Source organism: Eupeodes corollae, chromosome 1 (genome assembly GCF_945859685.1).
Source record: "Eupeodes corollae chromosome 1, idEupCoro1.1, whole genome shotgun sequence".
Lineage (NCBI taxonomy): Eukaryota > Metazoa > Arthropoda > Insecta > Diptera > Syrphidae > Eupeodes > Eupeodes corollae.
Genome location: NC_079147.1, coordinates 227802989 through 227828492, shown reverse-complemented (window position 1 = coordinate 227828492; position 25504 = coordinate 227802989). Strand labels below are relative to the sequence as shown.

At 35.5% G+C, this 25504-nt stretch overlaps 1 protein-coding gene across 3 annotated transcripts; it reads right to left on the bottom strand.

Moving 5' to 3' along the window:
- Positions 1-2147: 2147 nt before the first annotated feature.
- LOC129938681 (uncharacterized) lies at positions 2148-22917 on the bottom strand. Of its 3 annotated transcripts, none has more exons than XM_056046364.1 (5): positions 22415-22917; positions 22239-22323; positions 22080-22181; positions 8553-11700; positions 2148-4062 (listed from the first exon to the last, which is right to left on the bottom strand). In XM_056046364.1, the coding sequence occupies exons 1-5, from the start codon at positions 22567-22569 to the stop codon at positions 2954-2956; spliced, it is 4599 nt and encodes a 1532-aa protein (XP_055902339.1). In that variant the 5' UTR covers positions 22570-22917; the 3' UTR covers positions 2148-2953. The 3 variants fall into 3 exon arrangements, with proteins under 3 accessions (XP_055902339.1, XP_055902340.1, XP_055902341.1); XM_056046365.1 differs by having other exon boundaries at positions 22251-22323; XM_056046366.1 differs by having other exon boundaries at positions 2148-4038; positions 22415-22916.
- Positions 22918-25504: the final 2587 nt, after the last annotated feature.

The window sequence follows — 25504 nt, the reverse complement described above, 5'->3', positions numbered from 1 at the left end:
GAAAAAATTATTTTTTTTTCGCCAAGGGGCCCACAATTTTTTTCAAAAAACTCAAAAAATTTAAACATTGAATTTGGCAATGACTTGACATCAGTGGAAAGGTGTGTTTATTCGCTACTAAGCAATCAAAGCCGCATCTGCTTTGAAGACATAGTTGCGGAGATATTTCCATTTACAGATACTTTGGAATGGAATGGTTCGAAATTCTGTACCTACACTTAACCACACATATTTCCAAAGTCAGACCATGTTAAAACTTTTAGTTTTCAGTTATGGATAGGTCTTGAAAATACCTTTCTTTTGATGTACGTCACTATGCATTCGGCAACAATGTTGAAAAAATTGTTTTTTTTAGCCAAGGGGTTAGCCCACAATTTTTTTCCAAAAACTCAAAAAATTCAAACATTGAATTTGGCAATGACTTGACATCAGTAGAAAGGTGTGTTTATTCGCTACTAAGCACTCAAAGCGGAATCTGCTTTGAAGACATAGTTGCGGAGATATTTCCATTTACAGATACTTTGGAATGGAATGGGTCGAAATTCTGTACCTACACTTAACCACACATATTTCCAAAGTCAGACCATGTTAAAACTTTTAGTTTTCAGTTATGGATAGGTCTCGAATATACCTTTCTTTTGATGTACGTCACTATGCATTCGGCAACAATGTTGAAAAAATTGTTTTTTTTAGCCAAGGGGTTAGCCCACAATTTTTTTCAAAAAACTCAAAAAACTCAAAAAATTCAAACATTGAATTTGGCAATGACTTGACATCAGTGGAAAGGTGTGTTCATTCGCTACTAAGCAATCAAAGCCGCATCTGCTTTGAAGACTTAGTTGCGGAGATATTTCCATTTACAGATACTTTGGAATGGAATTTTTCGAAATTCTGTTCCTACACTTAACCAGACATATTTCCAAAGTCAGACCATGTTAAAACTTTTAGTTTTCAGCTATGGATAGGTCTTGAAAATACCTTTCTTTTGATGTACGTCACTATGCATTCGGCAACAATGTTGAAAAAATTGTTTTTTTTAGCCAAGGGGTTAGCCCACAATTTTTTTCAAAAAACTCAAAAAATTCAAACATTGAATTTGGCAATGACTTGACATCAGTGGAAAGGTGTGTTCATTCGCTACTAAGCAATCAAAGCCGCATCTGCTTTGAAGACATAGTTGCGGAGATATTTCCATTTACAGATACTTTGGAATGGAATGGGTCGAAATTCTGTACCTACACTTAACCACACATATTGCCAAAGTCAGACCATGTTAAAACTTTTGGTTTTCAGTTATGGATAGGTCTTGAAAATACCTTTCTTTTTATGTACGTCACTATTTATTTGGCAACAATGTTGAAAAAATTGTTTTTTTTAGCCAAGGAGTTAGCCCACAATTTTTTTTCAAAAAACTCAAAAAATTCAAACATTGAATTTGCCAATGACTTGACATCAGTGGAAAGGTGTGTTCATTAGCTACTAAGCCATCAAAGCCACATCTGCTTTGAAGATTTTGTTGCGGAGATATTTAGATTTACAAATACTTTGGAATGGAATGGGTCGAAATTCTGTACCTACATTTAACCACACATATTTCCAAAGTCAGACCATGTTAAAACTTTTGGTTTTCAGTTATGGATAGGTCTTGAAAATACCTTTCTTTTGATGTACGTCACTATGCATTCGGCAACAATGTTGGAAAAATTGTTTTTTTTAGCCAAGGGGTTAGCCTACAATTTTTTTCAAAAAACTCAAAAAATTCAAATATTGAATTTGGCAATGATTTTCCATTAGTGGAATTGGATGGGTGGAAATTCTGTAACTACACTAACTTCAGATATTTCCGAAGCAAAGAATCTTTTAATTTTCAGTTATAAATAGAGCTTAAAAAGGTTGTTACTGTTTATGTTTGTGGTACATTGATGCTGGCTTCAGGACAAGTAACAGCTCTGGTGTACTTTTGATATACAAACCTTATCTTCTAAGAGCAGTCCGATCATATAATGTTTAATGATAAATCACCTTATTCGGAAACCTGAAAAAGGCTAATGAGTTAAATCATTTATATTCAAAAAACTAGAATATACTCGTACATTCTCCATTGTTCAAAGCATCCAAAACGTTAACAGTGCAAGTTCAAACTGTCATAGTAGATCGAAATTTTTATTTTATTTAAAGATATTTACTAAACTATAAAGTTTTCTCAACTTTTATTTTAATAGTAATTATGTAATTATTTAGATAATTTGTTGCTTTTTCCGATAATTGTTCTTATAAATGAAACTAATCTATACACTTTTCGTACTACACAAAATGTTAGCTACATATTGTATTTGTTTTTACAAAACAAAACTAGTTTGTTTTTGTTATAATTTTATTTTCAATAACTAAATGTGTGAAATTATATGTGAAGAGAGAGAAAAACAAACAAGCTTTAGAATAATACATAATGAACTAAATGAGACACACAATTCGCTTTTCTCAAAATATTATATGTTTTTCTTTTGTATATGGCCAGAGCAATATTCATAGTTCGGAGTAGAGAAATATTTAACACAATAATTACACAAGTTAAAACAAACAAAATATACAATAGTTTTTACTTTTTGTTTTTAAAAGGGGTAGTTAATAATTAATTAAAGTATCATCTCAAAATAAAATGGAGAATAGCTATTTCTCTTTAATTTTAAATTTCCTAATAGCAGCTTTTATATTGTCTTGGTCGTGTTAGCGGATTTTCTGGCATTGTTCATAGACATATAATTATTTTGAAAAATTAAAAACAATAAAATTAAAATTAGTGAGTAAATTAAACAAACACAATATTAAAGATGAGGATGAAAAACTGAAGCCCTAACGTATCTGAGTATAGATAGAAAATAAATGAATGACAAGAATTAATTATTGAACGTAATTATTTTGTATCTACAGTATTTATTTTGTATGTGTTCTCTCAACCGGTTGGCGATAAATTCGTCTGAACATCAAGCATTCCACAAATCATAAATGACAAATCATCATTATCGGTAAAGTCATGTTGCATCATTAACGAATTCTCATCCAAAGATTCATTGTTAATATTTCCTTGGTCTTCGTCGTCTGAGTTCTGCAGCAGCGCCAATTGTGATTTTTCATTATTAATGGTATCTTGATCGTTGGTTGGAGCAGAAATTTGGAGCAACACAACTTTAATAATATTATCAGGTGAAATTGTGTCTAATCCGTGCTGCGTCCGGAGATGTCGTAGCAGGTTTTTTCTGTGTAATTGAACGTAATTACATATTGAACAAATGTGCGCTTCAATTTGATGCACCTTGGTGTCGAAATTAACCAATCTTATTGCTGAACCCTTTTTCGGACAACCCGTATTGGATGTTATATGATTGGTGAGGAGACTTCTTGTTGGTTTGAGGATGTGGCAACCGCTGCATCGGAAGCTATATTCGCCGGTGTGCATTGTAAAATGTTCAAACCAATACGGCAATAGGAATTTGGCTTCCTTGTCACAAAAAATACAATGCGCAGCATATTGAATCTGGTTGCCTTTGTAGAGATGCACAAAACCAACATTACTTGTTGTAAGAAGACGCCGAATGTCCCTATTTCGAAGCCGAGAGGGGAAGACCTCCGAAGAACGATGTTCATTCACGTAATGATGTACGATCCGCGGAACTTTTCTTTCACAATGAACACAAAAATCATAGGTTTTACTGTGTAAATGAAGGTTACGATCGATATTCTTGAGTAATTTATTTGTCTGCGTATCAAATATATCTGTTGAGTCTTGAGATGCCTGCTCTTCAGTTGTTTCATCTTCGATTTCAAATGTATCAACGCGGGCACTGTGTTCTTCGAAAACTGGATTTTTGTCCATGTGTGGTGATTCGGGGTCATCAACAAAGTCTAATAAGCTATCCACTTCACCATCTTCGCCATCGGCTTCAATCCAAGTGGGAGTTAAGAGGTCATTGTCTTCAGATCCTACAATTGATGTGTTGGCTAAACGAAGCTTTTTGCGAGTTGGTCCCTTTGGAATATCTGTAGAAATATTACAATTTGAAACTTAATAAAAAAGATTAATATTTTTAAAAAATGGCCAATCAAAAAGTTTATATTTTCAATATCATTACTCTATTTAATTATTAAAATAAAAAAGAATACATTTTTCTCGTATTGCTATAAGTTAGGTACGGTTAAGTAAGATTAAAGTGTTTAAGATCTAACGGTCTTCTTTACTTTTTTACGCCATTTCGAGCTTCTTGTGAAGAGTAAATGTCAGAATTTATCACATTACTGTAATATTTGTAGAAGGTTACAAAGTCGGGTCTTCGTTTTTGGGAAAGGACAGGCCATGAACATGAAAGGTGAGAAATTTTCTCTTAATTCTCCTCGTCTATGCGGGTTCTGCAAAAATTATTTGTACCAAGTCAAAATGCTTGATTATATATTAAGCAGTTTTTTAGTTAAGACATCATTAAAGGTAAGATCCACCGAGAAAAATTAAATCCATTGAGTGTTAAGCTTTGAGCAAATTCGTTTTGTTGACAAGCAAGTGGTGGTGTTAGTCCATCAATCTTTAGCAAAGTTGTCAGCTTTGAAGTTTTATGGAACGTTTTTATGGCCTGGCATTTAAAACAGCCGACCGACAATTTAAGGAATTTTGTGAATTTTTAGAGTTAGAGATCAACAATTCTATGGTAACTTTACTAAATGGGAAGAGGACTTTTACGATATCCAAAAATTCTACCTGGAATAATCTACAGTGACTGGGTAGACGAAGCATGATTTGAAAGTCAATTTCTTGAATAAGATATCAAATACAATGGGTCTTATGCAAAAAGATGAGTTCAAGCTCTTTACTCACTTTTCTGAGAAGTTTCTTAGATTGGTATGCAAAAAAAAAATACAGAGACTGAGATCGATCTCAAGCTGTAAGTTCGAACTAAAATTGTTGAGATCTATCTCTCGACGAAAGCTCTATGTGGAAAAGTTCTAGTTTTGATAGGCAAAAAGATGAGCAAACGCTCGATTGCATTAGATCGATCTCACAAATTGTTGGTGATGGTGTTTCTATTACTCAGTTGATAAACAACTATGAAAATGGACGAGTTTCGGAATAATTTCGATATAAATCGTGTTTATAAAAATAGAAGATGTTCAATTGCTGAAGGTTTACGAAAATTGTATAAATTTAGTGAAACAGGTGTGCGATTATTGACCGATGAGTTTTTGGACCTAATCCTGGAAACACGCAGTGGTGCTTTGACTTATCAAGAAAAAATGAGGATTTTTCTGCGTTATATAGGAGATCCTGGATTTCAAAGCGGTATTGGTGAAGGCATTTGTGTCAATCAATCAACGATATCTAGGGTTGTACAGCAAGTCAGAACAAAAATTGCAAGCCGTGCAACTGATTGGATCATATTCCTACACACTTCTGAAGAAATAGAAGATGCACAAAGGTTATGGAGCAGCAAGTATGAGTTTCCTTACGCGTGCCATTGGTGCTCTGGATTGTACAAATGTGCGTACAAGGATATTACACTATCACCAAGAGAGACTACGTGCAACGCGGATGTAAAAAATTTACAATCATCAACATAAGCAATTCTTTTACCCAGTCCTTAACCCTTTACTGCATGGTGACTCATATATGAGCCAAACCGTATTTTTGTAAATATTTTTCAGTTTTCAACAAATTCTGTTGTTTTGTGCAAACTCGTCACAAAGGGCAGTAAGAGAAACGCAAGGTGGGTGCCCCGAATTCTCAAAGCCCCTCAGTAAAACGTGAGAATCGCATGCTGTAGAGAGCTTTTGGAGATGTGTAGTGAGAAAGCGGACGGTGTTATGCATCGAATTGTTACTGGGGACAAAACATGGCTTTATCACTATGACCCTGAAAGTAAACAAGAGTCCATGAAGTGGCATAAAAAACTAACAGACCCCCCGAAGAAGTTCAAAGACACTCCGTCTGCCGGAAAGCTCATGGCCACAGTTTTTTAGGACTCAAAGGGAATCTTGCTCATTGAGTACAAAAAAAAGGTGAAACCATCAACGCTACATTCTACGCTTCCATTTTGCATAATTTCCGGAAGAAAAAAAGAAAAGACGCTCCTGTTCACAATAACAAAAATCAATTAAAAAAAAAAACGGCGCCAGTTTCGAAGGCTGCTGCGCGAGATTGGGGTTTCGAAGAAATCCAACATCCACCCTATAGTCCAGACCTTGCCCGTAGTGATTATTTCCTGTTTCCGGATTTGAAAAAATTTCTTCGAGGAAAAAGAATTTCGGATGATCAAGAACTCAAGTCGGCAATAAATGGGTATTTTGCAGGGAAAAAGGAAATTAATTTTGTTGAGGGTTTAAAAAAGCTTATCTCAAGCTGTAACAAATGCATTGATGTTAGGGGAGATTATATTGAAAAATAAAAACAGTTTAAATTGAATTCGCATTTTAATTCATATCGATCCCAAGATGTACGTTATGTTAGAAATGAACCAACCTTCATAACTAAAACTCGACAAGAAGTCTTAGACATAACTCTTGTCTCAGATACAATACACCATATGATCTTGGCCTGGAAAGTATCCAAAGAACACTCGTTCTCTGATCATAGATATATCCAGTTCAGTATCAATGTGGATGATAACTCGGGTCTATTGACTTGATCGGAAAAGTGACTGGGCTTCATACACGAACTCATTACACAGTTTACTAGAACCTCGACAACAAAGTAAATGACCTTACCTTAGCTATGAACAGATCGTTAGAAATTGTTGTCCATTTATACACATAAGAGGAAAGAGGAAACCACAATGGTGGGCCTCAGTGCTTGACTCGAACAGGAATTCAGGTGGACTGCTTTAGAGAAAGGTATAAACCGGGATAAATTAAATAAAGTCCAACGTTCAGATTGCCTATGTATAAGCGGATCGCTTTGCACGACCCCATCTGCGGCACTAAACACCTTACTCTACCTAACACCTCTTGACATTTTTAGAACAAATAGATGCAAGCTCTGCTATTCGCCTCAAAGCTTCGTCGAAATTTCCAGATTTCTATACCACCCAGATCAATCCATTTCTATACAGATGGGTCAAAAACATAAGAAGGAAGAATTTAGTCTCTCATTCCGCCTTCCCAATCCTTGTATCGTGTTCTAGGCGGAACTTTTGGCGATAAAGGAAGCCTTGTCCTGGCTTAAGGAAAACGTGATATCAACATCTGATATCCGTTTTTTTTCAGCTATCCAAGCCGCTATCAAATCTCTGGACTCTGTCTCTACAATCTCTATAACAGTCCATAAGTGTCGATCATCTCGAAAATAGGTGGCACAACAGTTTAATATTCACCTTTGCTTAGTGCCGGGCTATAGAGACATTACAGGTAACTGTAAGGCAGATGAACTCGCCAGAAACGGTACAGTGCAGCCCATCCTACCACGCTCGGCACGTACTGGCATACCAATCGCTACTTGTAAATTGTTACTAATGCAGGACGCTGTGAGGAAGGCAGAAACCAGGTGGAACAACATCACCACGTGTCAAGTCACAAAAAATATTTGGCCAACTCTGGATTTAAATCGTTCAAGGTGTTTGCTCTCTCTAAGCAGATCGCATATAAGCTCGATAATAGGTGTCATAACCGGACACAGTCTAATAGGAAAACACGCCATGCGGCTAGGCGTATTCTCAAATGACTTTTGCCTGTATGGACGAGAAAGAGGAGGAAACTACTCTTCATCTTCTATGTACATACATGCCCTGCTCTGGCTCGAAAACGCAAGAATTACCTTCTTTAACGATCCAGCATAATCAGCTTCTCACTTTTCTTAAGAGACTCCAACTGATTCCATTGAACTTAAGAGGAACCCTAAAGATTCATGTGGTATCACAACGGGCCATTAAACTGGCCTAAGTGTGTCCGTTTCCATAATGGGCAGCCACTATAACCTAACCTGACCTAGACCACAAGCTGCTGTTAAAAAACACAAAACGTTGAGCTTTTGAAAATTATGCAAAATCAACCATTCATCAGAGCGTCGTATTGGTTTTGAGAAGGCTTCTGCTGTGCGAAGGAAACGTTTCCAATTCATTGCTCAAAATCCAGTATAAGAAATATACATTGGAGGTATTGTCGCTACGAAAAGCGAAACAAAACAAAATATAATCGGTAAATAAAATTTTTCGAAAAAAAAACTCTGTCAGTTTGAAAGAACTTTTTGGAAGCAAGTACGGAAAAATAATAGGAACTATCCCTGAGAAACTGCAATGGACGGAAAAAGCACCATTGGCAAGTAGGAGTAGTCCATGTCTTATGTTACTAAAGAGCTAAGCTCATATCATTCAATATTCTTCAGAGTCCTCTCTTATGTTATCAATTATCTTTATTTTTGAGACTCAAAACGCCGTTCAGGCTAAAAGGAATTTCAGTTTAGTTTGCAAAATGTAATTTAACCGATTACTAAGCTAGAAGTAATGTTGGCTTATCAAACGAAATTATCCTACGAAAGTTTATAACAAAAAAAAAATGTGTTACGTTACATAACTTACCAACTTGTCCACCATTACGTTTCGCTGTCGTCTTCTTAGCTACAGTCTTCTTATTTATCTTGCGTTGCTGCTCTAATTGTTCTCTTTCTATTTCTAGTTCCCTCTCCTCGGCCAATCTAAGCTCTTCCCTTTTCTTATTCTCAATTTTTCTGGCTATGGCTTCGAATTCTTCATCATCATGATCTTCACTGTAAGTAAAGCCAGCCTCCTTTCGCTTTGTGCGATTTGTACGCAAAGATCTTTTCCTTTCGGTTACGATCTCCGCTTCTGGCTCGACTTCATCATGCTTAGGTGTGTAATCGTTATCATCTTCATCTTTCTCTGCAACAACTAAACCATCGCTCAACTTACGGAACTTTCCTCTTCGCTTAGAAGAAATCGAAGGCGGAGTAGATAGATTAGACAATGGACTGGTCTTACTGGAATTTACAGGTGTTTTGTGATTGAAGGCAACTGATGTTGTTGCTGCTATTGGTGATTGGTGAACAGCTGAAGCCGGTGGTTTGTCTGGTGTAAGTGGTTTTGGATTTCTAATGAATGCACTATTTGGAATTTTAGCAATATCTGTAGGTATATCTCCTTTAGAAGCGACTCTGGTACGGCAAGTTACACGGCCGGTTTTTGAGTCTGTTGTTAATGCCACTGGTTTACCAAATGCATCGTTTGTAGCAAAACGACAAAATCTCCTACCCGCTTCGGTTAAATAATCATTTTCTAGAAAAACATTCCGCAAATCTAATAACATTTGAACATCCACGCTCTCATCCGAACAATTCTTCGCCGCTTGATTTAGGTAAATACGCGTTTCCTTTAATCGCTGAAAGAATCGATACTTTAAGACACGTTGGAGGAGTACAAAGCACGCATGCGAAGCAATTTGCAATGGACTAGCGAAGTTTGTCAGAAAACCGTCAAGCCACTCCTTCAAAACTTTGTCCTGCACATGTCGAATACTGACTCCGGAGTAGACACCTACTGCTCGTGTTGGTGGTGCTGCCGCAGACTCATTAGATGATGCCTGTTCGCATTTTCCGCCACCAACACCACCACTTACTCTAGATGATGCCGATGAAAACGATGATAAAGATGACTTTCGGTTGTATGAAGGATTTCCATAAAATGCGTTTGGGATTATAACTTTTTTATTTGATAGTCGTGCAGAGAAGGTAGCTGGATTTGCGGAATTGGATTTGGCTGGCTGGAGGTTGACAGCATTTAAGAAATTTGATTGTGCTGTTGCAGGTTTCACGGGTGATTTATTTGCAAGTTTTGAATAAAGTCTCGGGATTTGTTTTGGTGCTGGCACAGTATGATTTAGTTTTTTAGATATAAGCTTGCGCTGGGGTTGTGTGGAACTTACAATAATAACGTCATCGTCAGTGTTTTTTGTTGTTTTGGATTTTTTACTATTGTTATTGTGGCGCTCTTCTTCCGAATCAGAGTCTAAGAGATCAATAGTTTCCATTAGAGCCTTAGGATCTTTTTTGACAAATCCAGCTTCACGCATTGCTTTTGGCTTTTGTTGAATTGGAATCTTTCGTTTGGGTGTACTGTTTTGGTTCTTGTTAATAATGTGCCGAATACTTTCCATAACCGATGAGGTTGACTTGCGTACATTGGGTTTAAGCAGGGTTGGTTTTTGCTTAGGTGTTATTGCGGGTTTAGCTGGAATGATAGGCAGGGAACGATTTCCTTTCATATTCTCCTCATCTTCGGGGTCTGAGTCGATGCATATGGGAGATGAACGATTCTCTACCAAAAGTACATCATCGTCGTCTTCATCTTTGTTCGTGTGTTTTGAGGGGGAAGTTGAACTTTTTTCACTTGTTTTGTTCTTTTCTGGTGTGTGGCTCAATGGATCTAAGGGATCATTGTTAGTTTCAGATGTCGTCTTGACTTCTTTGGCAGTATCACTTGAAGGAGTTTCTGAGGGATCTGTAACTTTTGGGTTATCTTTTGTGTTATCTTTTGGATTTGCATCAGTTTCTGTTGATGCCAAACTTTCAGCTGAAACTATTTTGAATCTTAACATCTCTGTTGGGCTCTGACTAATTAAATCACCTGTGGTTGCTTTCTCCTTTTCTGTAGCATCGCCATCAACTGATATGTTTTGATTTTCTTCGGGTGCTTTTGATTTTTCTTGAATTTCTTCTGGCGAGTCTGTTTTATCTAATTTGTTTTGACTGACCGCCTGGTCATCATTATGTCGTGTAGCTGTTTCCTTTTCTGGAGTTTGTTTAACACTATGACTTATTTTCGCATCGTTTTCGTCTGCTTGTTCGGTAGAATTCAGTGCTTCCTTACACATGGTGTTACTTTCTATTGGATCTGCTTTTTGCTTACAAGGACTACTTGAATCGGATTCGTTTGATATTGAAGAATTTTGTTTTAGAATTTCTTTATCATCAGGAACAATTAAAGCTTCTTTTTCAGGTGTTTTTAGCGTTTCTTCATCTTTTTGGACAGTATCCAAAACTTGACTAACTTCGACGCAGGGGGAACTGATTTCACACTCGATAGCCGGTAAATGCTTCTCATTATCGGATGTACATGCACTTTCATTTACTTCAACTTCTTTTTCAGATTTATTCGATTGGTCATTTACAGTTACTGGGGTAGTTAAATCTTTGTCTGAATCATCTAATTCGAGTTCTTCTGATGCTTTAAGGGGATTACTTTCGTTTTCAAGCTTTTCGTCAACTTTAGTATCATCGGTAGGAACATTTAGTTTCGAATTACCATTTTCTGCTCCGATTTGTTTGGACTTGTCAAGATCATTTTGTTCTTCTTCTATTTCTATATTATTTTCTATTTCATCTTTTACCATTTGTTTTGTCTTTTCTTCATTTTGAGATTGAAGAAGATTGCTTGAATCACTATTTTTAACTTCAATACTCAGATTGGATTCCTTTTCATCTTTAAAAGCTTCGTTTTCATCGGATTTCTCTTCAAGAGCTTCTCCATTTTGCTCCTCTCCGTGGATTATATCTTCATGACTATTATGTTTGCAAATAACTTCCTGTTTGGATGTTTCGACTTCGGGGCCATTGGTTTGTTCTGGACTTGCTTCTGTGTGTTCTTTAGTACAATCATCGCTTGTCGCCGTGAAAGGCTCGTCAACACCTCGATGCTCAACAGATCCATTCAACTGAAAGAAAAAGTTTTAAGAAATTAATATACATGAGTTCTCTAAGTTAAACAAAAATACAACGATCATAGCAAATATTAAAAAAAGCTAAATTGACGAGTTTTGTTAAGTATAAATCAGTAATTAAAGTTTCTGCTTATTTTTGCAGAGATATTCGAAAAATTCAAAAAAAAACTTTAACTAACTCCAAGTCAGTTTAGTTTTAATAGTTAATCAGTTAAGAAATGTATAAATGTTTTAAACTTAGGGCCTATTATGGACAGGGCCAGCCCTAGCCAAACTTGCGCCCTGTGCCAGATTTGTAGAAAGCGCCCCTTTTTTATATTTTCGCACTGATACGAAAGCATAAGCCTTTCCCACATTACCCAGGAGGTAGACTTTCAATGCGTTTTTTTTATATTGAGGTATCCCCAGTAGGCCTAAACCATAACAAAAACGCAGCGATGAAACAATTATTTTATTATGAATTACTTTAAAAATATTTATTACAAAAAAAAAGGGCTATGCTTGTTGAGGTTAAAAGGAGAAGAGCCTGGTTTTCGGTGTCCGGCTAACACTCGTTTTTCGATATGTAGTTAACGTTTTGCATCTGTCCTATTTTGATTATGACACTTAAGATAGTTACTTGGTGTCTGCTCCCATTACAGAAGGGAAACGTTTAAACTTGGAAACTTACTTTTCTGACCTTACATTTGGCAAATTCAGAAATGAAATCATCAAAGTCTAAAGAATTTAATAATTCCTTTTCAATGGTCTTTGAATTGAGTCATGGTTGTCCTAAGATAATTTTTAATAACTTTAAGTTTAGAAAAACTACGTTTTCCTGAAGCTACCGTAATCGGGAATGTATTAGGGATTTGAAGAGCAATTATTCTAGGCTTGAATTAAAAAGAAAATTTAACACATCTAAACTTGCTTCGTGATGTAACAAGCGGGGATATTACTGTTAACTCTTGAAACAATTCTTCTCCATCTAAATCTTTAAAACTACCTAATGTTTAAACATTCTGCAAATTAAGGTTATTATTATTATTTTTATAATTCTTATTTTAATAAAAAAAATGCTTTACAAAAATGTATTTGCTTAAGAATAAGGACCTGGCTATCTGCCGTCTGCCTGGAATAACATTACATTTTAGTAATTAATTCAAATAAATAAGAAATAAAAAGAAAAGTAACTGGTTTTGTAAAATATGAAATCCGATACTTTTATATATTGATTAAATTCAAAAGTTTACGATTTCAATATTTGTTCAGATTTAACATAACAATTAAAAGAATGTCAATTTTACAATGATTTGAAAAGCAAAAATATACCAATTTTAAAATGATTTGAAACACAAAAATGTAGCAATTTTGAAATGATTTGAAACATAAATAAATAAATATCAATTTTCAAGTAACTTGAAACTCAAAAATAAATAAATAATAATGACCCTTTAAACTGTAAAAGCTGGTTAAACGTATAAAATTTAAGTTAGAAAAGAGTTTCGAAAAGCTAGGGGGCATGTTTGTAATAATTATATAAGGTATTCCATCCTAGAACTCCGTTTAAAATTTCGTACAACTGACTTGAAGAAAGAAAACTTTGTTGGAAATATAAAACATCTTCATTTTCTCTTCTATTGTATCAGGTCAGCTGGATGAGGCCTAGAGTATTTTCTAAAACTTTTATGTCAGCTGACAGATTAATGGACGGACTTTTTGCAAATGTTTACTAGTTTTATTTATATTTTCTAAAATATCAAAAAATAAATTAGTAGGCAACAAATAAATGTAAAATAAATTTTTTTTTTCCTAACAATTCTGCAATTTTTTCATATATTTCTTTCAAATTTGTTTTTAATGACTCAATTCATCTAACCTGCTCTCCCATCTAGTTTCAGAAGGAGGTTTCAAAGTAAGACTTGGAATTTTTTTCTTACAAATATCCCACTTCGTTACGGAACTTAAAAAAAAGACATACAAACATTGAATTGTATCAACAAATTTGTCTGCATATAGTAAGCACCGAGCAGCAACATTAACCACTAAATTTAATTAATGCGAGCAACATGGAACGAAAAATGCTCTTGGTTCCAGGGTTCGAATTCGATTCTGAACACCCGCTTCTTTTTCCTTCATACTCGAACCATTATCATAACTTTGGCTTCGAGAGTTACTTATTAAAATTACATGTAAATCAAGCTTGTCTAAAACCAACTGAGTCAGTTACATTCCGGTCTTCTCTTGTAACAAAATACGTCACTTCTATTAAAAACCGATAGTTATTTATTTAATCTTAATTAACCAACAAAGGGAAACAATCTGCATTCTGCACCAGACTAGATATACATTAAAAGAAGCCTTTACAATAGTCATTAACTTTCAAAAAAAAAACTGCCCTCTCTAATTTTTACACTCTATGCTCCTTTTCCATTCTATTAAATATTTCATCACCTGTAAGCAGGCGCTTAACTCTTACACAGATACAGTGAGCAATAAGAAAACCTGCATGCTCTACCCATATTTTTATTAAATATCTCCCATGTTAGTTTCTATACCAGTGTGCAAAAACGAAAACTTGCGAATTTGGAGCACAGCAACCTTACCTGCATTTTTTTTTGTAGATGAGATTTCACATTTCACATATAGAGGTACGGGTACGGTGCATAATAAAAACCCTGCACGTTCTAGCCCATGCGATTCAATATAAATAAGTATTTTCTTTTGTCATATTCTCTTGTGTTAATTTTGGGACTCGGTGTGCAGGAAATAAATCTTGCACATATAAGGTGGCATGGAACTTTTTGTGTTGAGATTTTTTCATTTTTTCTCTTGTACGAGCAGAGTGAAATATTTGGAAATTAGGCAGGTAGGATTTTAGGTACTGCGATATCTTGAGTCAAATTTTCATTGAATGCAAGAATGAAAGTGTTGATAGTTATTACGCAAGAGATAACTTAGGACAATTATTGTGATGGATGTTTTTTTAATTTATTTTCAGAATGTTTGTGGTTAAGAAAATGGCAAACAGTAGTTCATATTTGTTTTGCGCAAGATTCGATTCCATTTTCTTGTTTCTGGTAATGCACCCCCTGAATTATTTCCCCTGTGCATTTTCATATCTTGAGCATACGCTTTGTCCGGCCCTGATCATGGATCGCATGTAATCAAGACAACTACAAAACAAATCGTATTATGGGAGACAAATTTTTTTGTGGAGTAGGCCAAATACATTGCCTACTTTTATGTGCTTGTTTTTGTCAAAATCAGCTGTGTAAAACAAAATAATACGAAATGGAGAGTTCTATTGATTTATTTCTTGTAAATTCGGAAGAAGAAAATCCCCTCAATATTGCGCTGAAGAGTACAAATATTCGAGATCACTCCAATCCATTGGAACTTAAAAACAAAAAGTATTATTTGTAAACAAATTCTTTGATGAGAAGTATTGATTTCATGTCTTCGTTTTGTTGCAGATTTACAAGTTATTTAGACTCAACAAAGACGCATTTGTTTATGTGCTAAACGAAATCAAAGATTATTTGAAATAACGAAATCAAATATTACTTGAAACAACCACGGCGCGCGTTTCTCCGCAATCCCACCACTGCCCTACGTTTCATGAGAGAAGAAATTACTAAAAGTGCAGTGGTAATGATTTTAATTTAGACCTTGCTCAGCCAACAGTTTCGGTAGTATTAAAAGAAGTGCTAGACATAGTTGAAGAACCTATCTGTCCACAATGATTTAAGGCTCATATGACAAATGACGAGATGAATTTATCGAAGATTCATTTTTACCAGAAAACCAGATTTCCTGGAGTTATAGGATGAATCGATGGAACTCATGTTCGAATCATAACACCAGAAAACATCTTCAACATCTCTATTTAAATAGAAAAGGGTACTACAATCTAGTGTTATAATTGCAAGTGTACATCTCATCTTTAGTATTTTTCTTATAAGAACATTTATAATCGACAGGTTTGTGACTACAAAATGAATGTGCGTTTCATAGATTACAGATATTCCGTTAAATGAATTGGATAAGAACACTTTTATTTTGCGAGATGCTGGATATCGTTTAGAAAAACATCTAATGACTCCATTTCCATTGGATGAAAGTGGGAGTCCAGAATAACGTTTCAATGCTATACACGCACAAATAAGAAACATTGTTGAAAGAACTATTGGCGTGATCAAAAGTAAATTCAGGTGCCTTCTATCTGCTCGAGGACTGCATTACAGTCCTGAAAGAGCTGGGAAATTTATCAATGCAAATTGTGCTTAATGCGGTAAAATTCAAAATCATGATGTCAATGATTTTGTCCATGGAATAACTGATAAATTAGGAGCAAGAGAAATCAGAAACAACATAATGAATTCATTTTAGTTAACATATTTTTAATTTATATACAAACATTTGTACACACAAATGCACTACAACAACAATCACAACTGAGAGACAACTTAAATAGCTTACAAAATACACCAAACACACTTAAAAAGTCAGCCATTTTTTAGCTGATTGGTGGTTGATTTGTGACAGTCAACTAGTTGTGATCCGTAATACCGATTGCCGGATTATAACTCAACTTTGTTCTAAGTTGTCTTACATAAAAGACCCATTAATTAGTTTATTTAAAAAAAAATTAAGCACACAAACAAACACTTCTTTTAAAACCCAAAAATCGTTGCCTATTAAGTTAACTTCAAATAAGAAGTTAAGAAAATGTGTCTACCTTTCTTGCATAGCTTTTAAGTTTTTAACCCTCAATAAATGAGCTTAAAGTTTAGCTAAATAAATGTTTTGTTTTCTTAATTTAAGTTTATTTTACAGTTCAGGCAACAAGCACATATGATCCAGTTATTAAATAACTTTACTCTCAGGGAATATTACTTTACTTTATCAAAACTGAACTGCCGTGTAATATGTGGCAAAAGGGCGAATTATTCCTTGGGCATAAATGTATTATGGTTCTGTTGTTTACCTTCTGGTAGTTTATGACTAGATTTTGTATCTTAATGCTTAATCTCATCACCATTGAGTCTCAGAGTCCAGAGATTTATAAAATAAAAACTATAATTAATTTATAACTCCTAGGTTAGGTTGGATTTGGTTAAGAAAGGCGCTGTTGGCCGTTGTGATAACACATTGATCTAAAGATCTGCCTTACTCGTAAAAAAACAATTGGTGCTAGCTACGAAATGTTCGTATGTATGACAGTAAATTACAACGAATTCGACGCCCTGTTTGACTCTATCCAGATAATTGTATCCCATTTTCCGCACAGTGAGATCGTTGCTGCAGGCGATTTTAATGTACACAATTCTTTGTGGCTGCTCTATTCTGGTCAGACAACATCCAAAGAAAGATATGTCGAGATTTTTGCTGAGTTAAATCACCTGTCTCAGTTAGATGACGAGCCAACTCGGATACCTGACGTTGCAGGTCAATCCGCCAACACTCTAGACTTGTTTCTTAACTCTGATCCTAATAAATATACCGTCAGTGTATTATCGCCTCTAGAGACTAGGCACTCATGGTTTGATTCGAGCTGTAAAGATGTTATTAGGATCAAAGATGTAGGGGTTCGGGATTTATAAAGCCAACCCTACTGAGGAAAACCGGAAAAAGTTCAAACAAGCTAGAAAGACTTGTAACGGACATATACGAAACATTAAATTTATGCATGACCAGAAATTCCTTCAAAAAATACTACAATGTCCCAAGAGTAGTAAAAATGTCTAGTCATTTGTAAAAAATGTGCGCAACACTACGTCATTCCTTTTGTAAGCTCGATTGATAAAGCCAATTTCCTTGCAGCACAGTTTGCTGTTAATTCGATGCTGCCAATGAGTGACATGACTCCTCCTGTACTTGAAAGCGTAAACGTTTCTATGGGACAAATTTTCTTTGGCACTCGTACAGTTGCTAGAGTACGAACAGATCTTGAACTTTACAAACCCGCTGGCCCGGATAGTATCCCCGCTATTGTTCTGAAGAGGATTTCTTCAACGCTGGCAAAACCACTGCGTTAACTTTTCCATTTGTCGTATTCTACTGGTCTCTTTCCGAGTGGATGGAAAACTGCATTTGTCTAGCCTGTCCATAAAGATGGTGAATTCTCCTCACCATCTAATTATCGTCCAATAGCACTCACTCCTTCTTTCCAAGGTCATGGAAACGCTGATCAATTTTCAGCTTAAGAAATATCTTAAAGAAGGGAAGCTTCTTAATGACCGGCTGTATGGCTTTCGTTGCAATATTTCCACTGGTGATCTCATTTTATCTCACCGAACAGTGGAACAAATCTTTACATCGTTTTGGAGAAAGTAAGATTATTGCACTTTATATTTCAAATGCATTTGATAGAGTTTGGCATCAAGCTCTCTTATCGAAAATGCAAAGAATCTCTTCTTTGTTGGGTTAGAAACTACCTTTAAAGTAGTATTGGACGTGTTCAAATCTGATATTCATAAAATAAACGCTGGTGTGCCCCAGGGCTCCGTTTTGTCTCCGACGCTCTACCTTATTTTTACAAATGATCTTTTGTCCTAAACTTCTAACCCACTAAATTGTTTCGCTGACGACAGTACCCTCAGCTTTTCATATTCGTATTAAGATTCTCATCCTTGTTCTTCGGAGGTGGACTACCAACAGCAGCGTATGATAAGCTCATTAAATTCTGATCTTGACAGCATTGTTCAATGGGAAATCAAAACCAGTGTAGAATTTTATGCTTCGAAAACTCAATGCTGTCTACTTTCGCAAAAGCGTAACCCTCCTTCAATGAAACTTTCCATGAGTGGTACCTACATCGAGGAGACTGAACAACTATCAGTCCTAGGTATCATCACAGACCACTTGTTGTAAAGTGATCACATATGTATGTGACATCGCCAAAAATGGTGCTAAGTGTTTAGGTTTTCTCCGACGATGCAAGAAGTTTTTCATCCCTTCTGATCTGGCTGTAATTTACAAAGCTTTTATTCGTCCAAAACTTGAGTATAACTCTCATATTTGGGCTTGTGCCCCAATACGTACTTGAGTCTTCTGCATAGAATAATTTTAAAAAAGAGCTCTAAAAATGATTGGAGATCGTTCTCTTACCGAGGCATTTGTTTCTGTTGAACATTGCCGCAAGGTCTCATGCCTGTCATTGTTTTATCGTTATTTTTATAAACAATGCTCTAGCGAAATAGCCAGTTGCATTCTTCCCCTTTAACAATTCAACCGTAATACCCGTACTGCTAGGAATGCCCATCAGTTTACCCTAGAGCCCAATTTCGGACGTAATGTTAAGTACGTAATGTTAAGCCACACGAATGTGGCGTGCTTTACCAGGCTCATATTTCCCACTCAATACGATGTGCAGACATTCAAAACCAATGTGCATCGGTTTCTCCTTTTGTATCCTATCTTCCTTTCCCAATTTCTCGCGCTGTGTTCAATCATTATAAGGGTATTGATTTATTGAGGTAGAAGTTTATTAAGCTGAGTCTTCGTCTTCCAAATATGATTCATTCATAGACCTGGGATAGACAGTTGGAAGTTTTAGTTGAATCGTATGCAGTAGAGCATAACCTCCCTTGAATGGGAAGATTTTTGTGTGAGATTTTGCATTTTCTAGTAAATAGCACAAATTTGGTTTTTCGAGGGTTGACACCAAGTACACATCGATCTGCTTAGTTATCAAGCTTGTTAAAGCATTTTGTAGTAGTTTTTATTTAGAGTGTTAAGATGTTTCCCAGACACCGCTATGGCAACATTTTTCACATATGTCATCACTCTGGACATCTCCATTTCTAGGATTGTTCCTAAATCGTTTACCACTAAATTCCTGATTATTGGGTAAAGGACACCACCTTGTGGCGTGCCTCTACTATGAGTTCTTCGAAGAGTGAAATCGCCAGTTTTTGAAATGATAATCCTGCCTATCAGCCTGTCCTGTCCATTATCGAAAATGACTAGGATTTTCAACGTAGCTTATCTCAAGTTTGAGCACTAGATGCACATTGATTTTTATTGTAATAGCAAACTATTGCAATTGCAATTGATTTTTGCTCTTATTCAAATATTTGTTGGCAACTTTGTTGATTAACTGGATCTAAGCTTTTCAACGATATGCATACCTACATAAGAACAGTGGTGGACACGAATTTAGCACAATGAAAAGAGTACAAGTATTTTTCTACTTTCAATTCTTTATTACTTGCAATTAAATGTTAATTTGTATGTTGTTACTATGACTATGGTAATAAAAATGTGTAAATGATTGAAAAGTAAAAGACCATTTTGCGAAAAATTAAGATTGTTTGTGATTTGCGTTGTTTTTAGCTGGACATAAATTTAGCCCGTTTTGCAATCAAAGAGTGTATTTTAAATTTTAGTTTTTTAAAAAGAAAATAATAATTTTTGCGATAATTAAATATTCCTTTAATGATCTATATTAAAATAATACAACAAAACTAATTAGTTATGGCAAAAGGAAAATGGTGCTTAAAGGAAAAAAGAAGTCTTATATTAAAAATGAAGTCAAAAGGGCGGGCTGTAACAGACATTTCTAAGTTATTAGAATGCTCCAGGAAGCTGGTTTATAATGCCCTTCGTCATTTCAAAAAGTTTGGAATGATTGAAAACGTTAAACAAAACCCCCGGGAAAGAAAGACAACTACAAATGAAGATAGAATTATTTATAGGTTATCGACCAAGGATCCGTTTAAGACCTCTAGTGCCATTCGAAGCGAACTTTCAACGAACTATTGAGTAAAATTTTCCCCAAGGACCATAAGACACCGATTAAATGAAAACAATCTACATGAGTGCGTTGCTCAGAGAAAACTGCTTGTATCAAAAAAAAAATCTGAAATCTAGGTTACAGTTTGCCAAAGCTCACCAAGACAAACCAATTAGTTTTTGGAAAAACGTGTTTTGGAGCGATGAACCCAAATTCTGCCGGTTCGGATCGGATGGGAAAAAATATGTATGGCGTCCAAAAAACAGGGAATATGATCCAAGGTACACCATTAAGACGGTGAAACACGTTGGAGGCAACGTTATGGTCTGGGCTGCTTTTTCATGGCACGGCGTTGGCCCCGTTATTATGGCGCTTCATGGACGACAACGACCCTAAACACACTTCAAAGTTAGTGAAGTGTGCTTCGGAGGTGAATAAGAACGTTTAGAAGCGGCCAGCACACTCACCCGATCTTAACCCGATCGAGAATTTGTGGAATGATGTTGAACATCACATTGAGCAAAATAAACCAACAAATTTAACCCAATTTTGGCAGGAGATTCAAAATGCTTGGTATGCAATTACGAAGTCACGATGTGAGGCTTTGGTTGAAAGTTTGCCAAGAAGATTGCTTCTTTACTGCAAAATAAAGGGTTCCCTACAAAATACTAAAAAAAACTTAAAATTAATAACGGTAAGTACAATTTTATCAAGAAACTGTTGAATGTGCTAAATTCGTATCCAGGCAAAAAATTGATGTTTCTACATTCCATACTTTTTTCTTCTTAAAGATGAGAAAACATATTTGATGAAGTACTAGGAAAACATAGTGCTAAGTATATGTAATAAAAATAAAATATAACTAAATTTCATAATAAGAAAACAAATTGAAAATTAAATGGTTTTTATTTACTTTAACAAGTGTGCTAGATTCTTGTCCACCACTGTATATCTCAATTGTATGCAATAGGTAGACCAAAACGGTCATTCTACTTTTAATGTTATTATTGTTTATCAAAACAGACAGAGATTTTGGAATCTATGATCATAATTAGGAACTTTTGGAGAGAAAATTTGGTACCGATGATATTATTAAACATCGACAAAAGGTCCCTAATTTTGATCCTATTGAAAATAAATAACTCAATTTATTCACAGCGAAAGTAGGATTAAAAATAAAATTAAAAACATTATAGTCTAACACGCCAATCAAAGTTGAAAAAGAGCAAAAGAAATACAAAATGTTTTTGGGCAATCTATTAAAATTTTACTAAGTCCCTGATTTTCTGTATACCTGCATTATCCTTTTCTGTTCTTTCAATTTGTTACTTAACAAAAGATCGTCACTAAAAAAAGTCGTACAAGTCAAAAAAAAATCAATATAAGCAGATTTTAAACAAAATTGTTAAAAATTTAGGTTAAGGGTGTTTTTGCATAATATAAAATCGTCCAAAAATTCAAAATGTCAAGTCACCTAAATTAATATTTGTCAACTTTAGCTTTTTTTAATATGTTTCATGTTTTTAATTGGGTTGTATTGTATTTAAGGAGTTTTTGCTAAAACCTAAAGTAGTAATTTTTGTGTGATAAAAATAAGCTGGGATTTTTGTTTTTTTTTTTTTGTATGCACTTATATAGTTATTTAGTAACTTACATTTTGCCAATGTTGTTCCTCTACTTGTTCGACATCATCCTCGGGCTCCTCGGGCAGTTCTGCTTTAATCAAAGGACTCGGCATAACAAACTCTTCCTCGCACTGTAATAAAATATAACAATTTTAATGTAAATAATTAATAATGAAATATGCAGGTACGAGTATGCTCACGATTTTTCCTCCATTCTGGCCAAAGACCCGACTCAGAACCTCTTCACACTTCTCTAGAGTTTCGATATTGACACTGTTGTTGTTGTTATTTTTAACAAGTGATAGAAAATAAATAAATAACTTTTAAGCCAATAATTACAAATTTTATTTAAGCATTTAAATACCTATTGTCCGGCTTATTCAATAAATCGTAAAGCAACTGCATCTGTGCCAACTTGCCTTGTTTTTCATTATCATTGGCCAGCAGCTTAATGAGATTGGCCAAAAATGGGACATATTTTTGTAAGAAGTTATACTTCTGTTCACATATCGGATCCATGTTAACTTATAAATATTTTATTTTATTTTTTTATTTTTTCTTCCTTCAGCACATAACAAGGAGCATGATCGAATTTTTATTGGCAACAGAAAAAGAATCAACCTCTTTTAATGTTGTTCTGTCCTAAAATACTTGATTTTGGAGTAAGTCTTTTCGTAAAAGTATTGAAATGTTGTTTTTAATTTAATTGTTGGTACAAATATTTCATTTTATGAAATATTTACAAAGAAAATGTATATTCCATGTGCTAAAAATTGTTAGAAGAAAAATTATTAAAAAAAGTCTTGAGAGGCTTTGGTTTGCCATGAAAACACACAGGAGAGGTATATAGGTAAGTTGGATTTTTGAAGGGGTGGGTAAAATGTTTTGACATCTTCGTTTTGTGTTTTTTGATACGCGTTGTTATCCATATAGAACGTAGGTAGCTCAATTGCATTGAGATCTAGTACATTTCAAATAAATGCTAAGTGCGTGTTTACATTTCTCGCATCATAAAATAGACCCCTAACACACCAGGAAAACCTACTACTGTAAAGTCATCTAATACTTACTTAGTATTTTTATTACTACAAGCTTTTATTGCCTTAGTTTCATGATTCCATAATATAATATAATAACGAACAAAATGTGTTCATCTTTATGATGGGATCTTTGTCTGCATTTTGTAAATTCTTAAAATTTCATATAATTTTCTAAAAGTTTTTGGAGGGCGCATGACGTGAACAAAAAAAAATATGGAAGCATTTTTAGTTTTCATTGCGTCTGTATAATTTATTTTGTATTATATGTTTCAGAATATATTTATACCCATAACAATATTGTGGAAGGAAAGTAGGTAAGCCTATGCGAAACTCGTCCGCCATGAGTACCTAGTGTAAAGTAAAAGACAAGCATTATGTGTAATCTGTTGACTTACTAAATATATACTGCTGATAGCCAACTTCTCGTTGATGTAATCTCTTCCTTTACGCTACTAGCTACTAGACCTTGTACAGGTTCAGCGGAAATATGGAAACTTGATTGTTTATTTTGTCTTGACTTTTATTTGGTTTATTTCTTCTTACTTACTTACTAACTTAAAGTGGCGCTACAGTCCTGTGTGGACTAGGGCCTCATCCAATAAACTTCTAAATCTAGCTAGATGTCTCCAGTTTCGCGCTCCAAGTTGGGTGAGGTCACTTTCCACTTGCGATCCGCGGTCTTAATCTACTGCGCTGCCCTGTGGGTGTGGATTCGAGGACTTTCCGGGCCGGAGCATTGGTTTCCATGAGCTCTACGTGAACCAGCCATCTTAGTCGTTGGACTTTAATCCTTCTGGCTAAGTCTACGTCCCTGTACAGCTTCTTCGATGCATACGGGACCGTAGATCACACGAAGAACTTTTCTCGAAGCGACCCAAGGTGCTTTCATCCGCTTTTGTCATAGTTTATGCTTCTGCGCCACATAGCAGGACAGGGATGATAAGGATGTTATATAGCAATACTTTGGTTCCCCCACAGAGGACTTTACCACTCAGTTGCTTTCTTGGTCCAAAGAAACAGCGATTAGCAAGAGTTATTCTGCGTTTGATCTCAGCGCTGGTGTTGTTTTCTACATTTATAGCGGAGCCTAGGCAGATAAAATCCTTGACAATCTCAAAGTTACGTCTTTCAATGGTGACGTTTTGACCAAGACGTCGGTGTTGTATGTCCTTGTATGTTAAACCCATTTTTGCCGCCTCTGCCTCAATACTCACAAAAGCCCCATTGACATCACGCTGAGTTCTTCCGATTATGTCAATGTCATCAGCATATGCTAATAATTGGACAAAATTTTGAAAGAAAGTGCCTCTAGTGTTGATGTGTGAGATCTGCACTATTCTTTCAAGCACGATGTTAAAAAAATCACACGACAGCGCATCACCTTGTCTAAAACCTTTTTTGACATTGAAAGGTTCTGTTAAGTTGTTTCCAACCTTTATGGAGCAGCGTGTTTTCTCCATAGTAATCCTGCACAAACGACAAGCTTTGCACGGATGCCAAAACTGGACATGGCTCTATACAGCTCGTCCCTGTAGATGCTGTCATATGCGGCCTTGAAATCCACGAAAAGATGGTAGGTGTCGATTTGCTGTTCTTTGGTTTTTTTCCACGATCTGCCGTAATGTGAATATTAGTGAACTTTCCTGGTCTAAAACCACACTGATAAGAACCAGGTTGTTGACGATGAGCTTTAGACGTTCACATATTACGGCATAGAAGATTTTATAGTCGATGTTAAGTAGACTTATTCCTCTATAGTTGGTGCAGTTTAGAGGGTCTCCTTTTTTCAGGATCGGGCAAACAATACTGAGGTTCAATTCATCGGGCATGCTTTCTTCTGACCATATCTTACAGATAACTTGGTCTATGTTTCTGACCAACTTATCTCCAGCTGCTTTAAGGAGCTCGGAATTCATTATTATTATTATTAGACTTCAGCTTAGATATGACAATCTTTACTTCGTCTAAGTCGGGAGGACGGGATTGTTGGCTTTCGTCGTCTATGTTGAATGGATCATTGTTCGTCTTCGCCGTTATACAGTCTGCAAAATTGGTCCTTCCATATCCTCAGCATTGACTGCGGTTCCATTATGATGTTTCCACTTTCGTCTTTGCAGCCTTCGGTCCTAGGTTTATGTACCTGTGAATTTCGTTTCACCTGTTCATAAACTTTCGAACTTCATTCCTGCTTTTAAACCTCTAAACATCTTCGACCGCACGCTGCCTCTCTTTTTCCTTCTGAGAAGTCGGTGTTCCTCTAGAGCTCATGGGCAGCTCTCGTCCTTTAATGCAGCGCCGCTTTGCGTGCCTGTTGTTTGGCTGCATTTGCCTGCCGACATTCCTTATCAAACCAGGGGTTCCTTGTTGGTCGCTGTTTGAAACCCTGCACATCAGAGGCGACTTCTCTGATTGCA